At 37.6% G+C, this 6,570-nt stretch overlaps 1 protein-coding gene across 1 annotated transcript; it reads right to left on the bottom strand.

Moving 5' to 3' along the window:
- Positions 1–823: 823 nt before the first annotated feature.
- LOC120853672 (olfactory receptor 11H4-like) lies at positions 824–3,160 on the bottom strand. Its single transcript, XM_040227625.1, has 2 exons — positions 3,112–3,160; positions 824–1,803 (listed from the first exon to the last, which is right to left on the bottom strand). The coding sequence occupies exons 1-2, from the start codon at positions 3,158–3,160 to the stop codon at positions 824–826; spliced, it is 1,029 nt and encodes a 342-aa protein (XP_040083559.1).
- Between the last annotated feature and the right edge of the window lie 3,410 nt (positions 3,161–6,570).

The following is a 6,570-nucleotide window of genomic DNA, read 5'->3' as shown; positions in this document are numbered from 1 at the left end:
TTGTTTCCAAGGACTAGAGGGAGGAAGGATGGGGAAGTAATAACTAATGGATTCATGGTCTTTTTGTGGAATGAGGAAAATTCTGGCTGACAGTATGAGATGCTATTGTTCTTGACAGAGTTAGCAAAGCAAATCTAGCAATTTCTGTAATTGTAACAATACCTGAGGGTCACTGGCTGTTATCTCTAGCTTGTAGAATGCACAAATGACATATCAGGAAAAGGCAATGTATGGTTTATTGTATACAGAATTTATTTTAAAAATAATTATTAAATTAAACATATAATGGAGAAATAGTGGCAACCATCTGGATCCAAATTCTGAGTATTTAAACTAAATCTTGGTAAGAAAGTGGGAAGTACAATTATGATAAATGAATTTTTATAAAGAAGTTAATTAATTTTGTCATGTCTTTAATATTGACATGGATATTAAAATTTAAATGTTGTTTTGTAAATTTAGCATGACTTTTGACTTACTAGAGAAATATTAGTAATAAATATTTGATTATTGTGTATACATGTGTAACTGATATGGTAACATCAAAATTTTAGTATTAATTCTTAATACCAGGAAGAAGACTGATTATTTTTTCCTTGATTATTTTTATTTGAATATGAAAAAAATTTCACTATTAATGTAAATTTTCTCAAACAATAAAAAAAATGGACAGATGGCCACAGTTAATTTAATAAACATTTAATTACATTTGACTATGTTCTTCTCCCTCAAATATATTTGTCTACTGTGGTTAATACAATTGAATGCTAATCTTTCAATCACTTAGTTCACATATATTATTTCAGTTGCATACACAAGTTCTTCAAAGATTTCTGCCAGGCCTCTGCCTAAATCTCACAGTCTTAAATAATTTTCTCAGAGCATCCTTCATCTCTTTATTCTGGAGACTATAGATCAAGGGGTTGAACAGTGGAGTTAGCACAGAATAAAACAAAGTCACATATTTCTGAATCCCAGCTGGATTGCCTGCTGTTGGGCTCACATATACGACCATAATAGAGCCATAGAACAGGGACACTACAGCCAGATGGGAGCCACATGTAGAGAAAGCCTTATGCCGGCCTTCTGCTGAGGGAACCCTAAACACAGCGCTGATCACCAGGGTGTAGGAGCTGGTAATGAAGAGTAAGGTGGAGAAAATGAGGACTGAATTGTAGATGGCACAGATGATCTCAATAACAGGAGCTGGCGCACAAGACAGCTTTATAAGGGGTCCTGGGTCACATAGGAAGTGATCAATTTTATTGAGACAACAAAAGGGGAGTTGAGAGATTAGATATATAGGCAAGAGGAAGTACAAGAAGCCACACACCCAGCAGCAGGCTCCCATTCTGATGCAGCGTTGCACTGGCATGACAGTGGGGTAGTGAAGGGGCCTGCAGATGGCAAGGTACCTGTCAAAGGCCATAGCAGACAAGAAGAAGGTCTCAGTGGTGCCCATGGAGAAGAAGAAGTAAAACTGCAGAAAGCAGCCAGAGAAGGAGATGGTGTTGGTCTCAGAAAGAAAGTTGGCTAGCATATTTGGGACAGTGGAGGTGATAAACCAGATCTCCAGGAAGGAAAAATTGGCCAGCAGGATATACATTGGAGTTTGCAGTTGATGGTCGCACCTCACAGCACAAATAATGCACAGATTTCCAATGAGTGTCAGAATATATGTCCCAGAAAAAACTGAGAAACAGAGGATCCGAATTTCCCAAGTATAAGGGAAGCCTAAAAGAATGAATTTACTCGCAGAGCTAGAGCAATTCTCCCCATGAGTATACTTATTTGTTTTCAAAGCTGCAAAAGAATGACAGATTTCGATATTAGAATTGGTCTGGTCTTACAAAACATTACTCATTAGGGCAGATGACTTGCTTTGAGCCACATTACTTTGTGCCGTACTTAGTTGCATCCAACTCTTTGGTACCCCATGGACTGTAGCCCACCAGGCTCATCTGTCCATGGGATTCTCCAGTCTAGAATACTGGAGTGGGTTGCCATGCCCTCCTCCAGGAGAGCTTCCCAACCCAGGGACCAGACACAGATCTCCCGCATTGCAGGCAGATTCTTTACTGTCTGAATCACCAGGGAAGCTCAAGAATACTGGAGTGGGAAGCCTATCCCTTCTCCAGTGGATCCTCCTGACCCAGGAATTGAATCGTGGTCTCCTGCATTGCAGGCAAATTCTTTACCAGCTGAGCTACCTACCATATACAGAGATGTTACCATGATTTTCAAGTATTCATATTCCTATTCTGGATATAATAAAAACAAAGTGAACAAAGAGCTTTCCTAATTTCCTACAGCTAACAAAGTGTTGACAATAAGTAAATAAGTATAAGGACTTAGCATTTTAAATAATACTGAAAAAAAACACAGATTCCTCATCCCCCGCCAAAAAAAAAAAAAAAAAAAAACACAGCCAAGTTAACTCAGTGTATGTCACAAACACAAATATAATGCTATTCAATATTCTTTGCTTTATTAGTGAGAAATGCATCGAGTTGAATTAAGGACATATCAATAGATCTAAGTCCTTTATACAACTTTAAATATTTTGAGTTAGGCTATGAGAAATAGTCCTATATCTTTTTAAGAATAGATTATAAGTCAATATTAAAATGAAAATTTACAAGAGTTCGCATTTCAATTCCTCCCTTCAGTAAAAACACACTCTCGAAAATACATGTTAAAGTTAAGTAAGTATCAATTACTAAACTATGTCATGTTTACTCACGCTCACTGTCCTAAATTTTGCAATCTCAACTACAATAAAATTCTTTGCCTGCTACTCGTTAAAAGTAACAGAAAGTACAGGGGATAGACTTTTCTGAAAGAAGGTGTATCCATTCATTTTCTGGGATTTTCCCTGATTTTGGATCAGAACACCCTTATATAGAGTGAGGATAAAAAGGAGTACCTGGCAAGATCCTTTAAGAGTATTAGCAAATGTTTGAAGTAACATTTCTTATAAGCTGTTATATAAAATCTCAGCTATGATTCTGGAGAAACAGTACTTTTATAATTCACATATTAAGTTATCAAACAAGAAAGGGTAGAAGAAAGAAATAAGGAGAGCTCAGACACATGTGAGCTTTACCTTACCTGAAGATACAAGGTGAATATCATAGAATTCTGTATAGTTGAATGCCATTTTCCACATCTGAGTATACAGAAAGACCAAATACAACAGTTTTCTCATATCTCAGAAAAAACAGATATAGTAGTGTTCCATGAATTATTGTGGGAATTCATATGAATTGCTTTTAGAAACAACATTATGGGATTAAGAAGTCAGTCATGGGTACTCTTCAGGTTTGCCCTCTGTAGTTCTCCCTTTTTATATAAACTATAAAGGCAAAGTGACAGTGGCCAAAAAAATCATGGTCTAGACAGAATCAAATGCAGAATTTAAATATTGTTCCCTTTTATGTTCTGTAGAGGCCATCTTTGGAAATTGGCCCTCTAGAGAGGGAATTCATAACACAGTAGTTCTGTTGAACCTGGTTTCCTATTTTGGTCTTTATTCAGCGTGCTGGATTAAGTTTCAGATTCTTACACATTTTTTATTCTAATTTGAAGATTTCTCTTTTGTAATAATGAGGAGGAATGGAAACAAAAAATTGGCAGGGAAAGTTTGCTGTTTTAGCTATGATGGAAAGTAAATTTATCTCTAGTGATTAGAAGAAAGTTGTGACTGGCAATGAGACTTGATTTTACATTTGAAGAAAAGTCTCTGGAATAAAGGTTAGCACAGTGATTAGGAGTCTGTGTATTTAATCGTATTAAAGACCCCTTTCCATGTGTTAATTCTATCTTTGATACCCTAACCCAACCTACCCTACAACCATGTTGAGAGACACATTCTTTAGCTATGAATATGATATTTTAAAATAAAAAGTAATTTATAAAAATTTACCATGCAGTTAGCCACTTTAATAACATGTTTGAATGATTCTGTACTAAAATATTAGTATTATTATATGGATATATATGATTTTACATGATGACTACCTAATTGTTGAGCCCTTAGGTGTGATAACCAGAGTTACAAATATTATATTATATTAAGCCACATTCTAGAGTAAAATATCCAAATAATAGAATATTATCAAGTAAGATGTATACCTTAAGAGCTCTCCATTATTGTATCATATGTGAATATAATATATAAATATAACATACTTTTTAATTAATAAAAGTAACATAAGAATGTCATAGATGCAGAAGCAAAAATAGATAAAATTGAAACCCATTTTTAATAAAGTAAGCCAGAAATAGGAACAAATGATTTAACTTGGTTAAAAAAAACCTCTTCATCAGAAATAATTGGCAAAAGCATACTTTAGTAGTAAAACACAAAAACATTACAATTAAAATCAAAGACAAAACAAAATATTCATATGACAGAGTTATTGTTCTAAGTGATTCATTTTCCTTTTTTTAACTAAAGGATAATATTTCTATGTTTCACAAATGTTAGACTAGGCAGTATGACTTGGTTTGCCCAATAAGACAAATTTACATATGGCACTTTTAAAGAAAACCTTTAAGAACCTTTATGCAATGCACCATAGCTCTTTTTCCTGTGCAATAAAGTACACCCAATTCTGATTCATGTCAATGTGTGGCAAAAACCACTATAATATTGTAAAGTAATTCAGTTCAGTTCAGTTCAGTTGCTCAGTTATGTCCGACTCTTTGCAACTCCATGAACCACAGCACACCAGGCCTCCCTATCCATCACCAACTCCCAGAGTCCACCCAAACCCATGTCCATCGAGTCGGTAATGTCATCCAACCATCTCATCCTCTGTCATCCCCTTCTCCTCCTACTCTCAATCTTTCCCAGCAAGAGGGTCTTTTCAAATGAGTCAGCTCTTCGCATCAGGTGGCCAAAATATTGGAGTTTCAGCTTCAACATCAGTCCTTCCAATGAACACCCAGGACTGATCTCCTTTAGGATGGACTGGTTGGATCTCCTTGTAGTCCAGGGGACTCTCAAGAGTATTCTCCAACACCACAGTTCAAAAGCATCAATTCTTCAGCACTCAGCTTTCTTTATAGTCCAACTATCTCCATACGTGACCACTGGAAAAACCACAGCCATGACTAGGCAGACCTTTCTTGGCAAAGTAATGTCTCTGCTTTTTAACATGTTGTCTAGGTTGCTCATAACTTTCCTTCCAAGGGGTAAGCATCTTTTAATTTCATGGCTACAATCACCATCTGCAGTGATTTTGGAGCCCAGAAAAATAAAGTCAGCCACTGTTTCCCCATCTATTTGCCATGAAGTGATGGGACCAGCTATGGTTTTTCCAGTAGTCACCTGATGCGAAGAGCTGCTTCATTGGAAAAGACCCTGATGCTGGGAGGGACTGGGGGCAGGAGGAGAAGGGGACAACAGAGGATGAGATGGCTGGTTGGTATCACCAACTCGATGGATGTGAGTCTGAGTGAACTCCAGGAGTTGGTGATGGACAGGGAGGCCTAGCATGCCGCTATTCATGGGGTCGTAAAGAGTTGGACACGACTGAGCGACTGAACTGAACTGAAATATGGTGTATGAGCTTGAGAGTCCCTTGGCCTGCAAGGAGATTCAACCAGTCCATTCTAAAGGAGATCAGTCCTGGGTGTTCTTTGGAAGGACTGATGCTGAAGCTGAAACTCCGGTACTTTGGCCACCTAATGCAAAGAGATGACTCATTGGAAAAGACTCTGATGCTGGGAGGGATTAGGGGCAGGAGGAGAAGGGGTCGACAGAAGAAGAGATGGCTGGATGGTATCACCGACTTGATGGATGTGAGTTTGAAAGAACTCTGGGAGTTGGTGATGGACAGGGAAGCCTGGTGTGCTGCAATTCCTGGAGTCACAAAGAGTCAGACATGACTGAGCGACTGAAATGAACTGAACTGAACTGAACTGATGGGACCTGATGCCATGATCTTAGTTTTCTGAATGTTGAGCTTTAAGCCAACTTTTTCACTCTCCTCTTTCAGTTTCATCAAGAGGCTCTTTAGTAAATAAGTAGCCTCCAATTTAAAAAAATAATTGGAAAATAAAACCTAGTTGCAGGGCAGGAATAGAGACACAGATGTAGAGAATGGACTTGTGGACGTAGTAGGGAAAGGGAAGGGTGGGATGAACTGAGACAGTTGCATTGACATATATTCTTTACCATGTGTAAAACAGCTAGCTAGCTAGCAGGAAGCTGCTGTATAGCACAGGGAGCCCCGCTCAGTGCTCCGTGATGACCTAGAGGGGTAAAATGGGAGGGGAGGTACAAGAGGGAGAGAAAATATATATACCAACCAGAAGCAACAAGTCAATGCAAGTTAAAAAAAGAAAAGAAAAGAACTTGCTGTAAGTCACTGATACTTACAGGTACTTAAAAGATAATGTAATTTGGGGAAAGTCAGTTGCTACATCATCATCACTGCTCCTATATACACCAATGAAATGAGACAAAGGTAGTAGCATACAAGCATGAATATTAGGAAGAGAAATTTCTGGCTAAGAAATGAATGTCCATCAAGAAGAAAAGAATAAACTAAAACACAAAAT

The sequence above is a fragment of the Oryx dammah genome, unplaced genomic scaffold, assembly GCF_014754425.2.
Source record: "Oryx dammah isolate SB20612 unplaced genomic scaffold, SCBI_Odam_1.1 HiC_scaffold_26, whole genome shotgun sequence".
In the NCBI taxonomy this organism is placed as follows: Eukaryota; Metazoa; Chordata; class Mammalia; order Artiodactyla; family Bovidae; genus Oryx; species Oryx dammah.
Note: the sequence above shows the minus strand (reverse complement) of the source record. Positions and strands in the feature narration are given on the sequence as shown.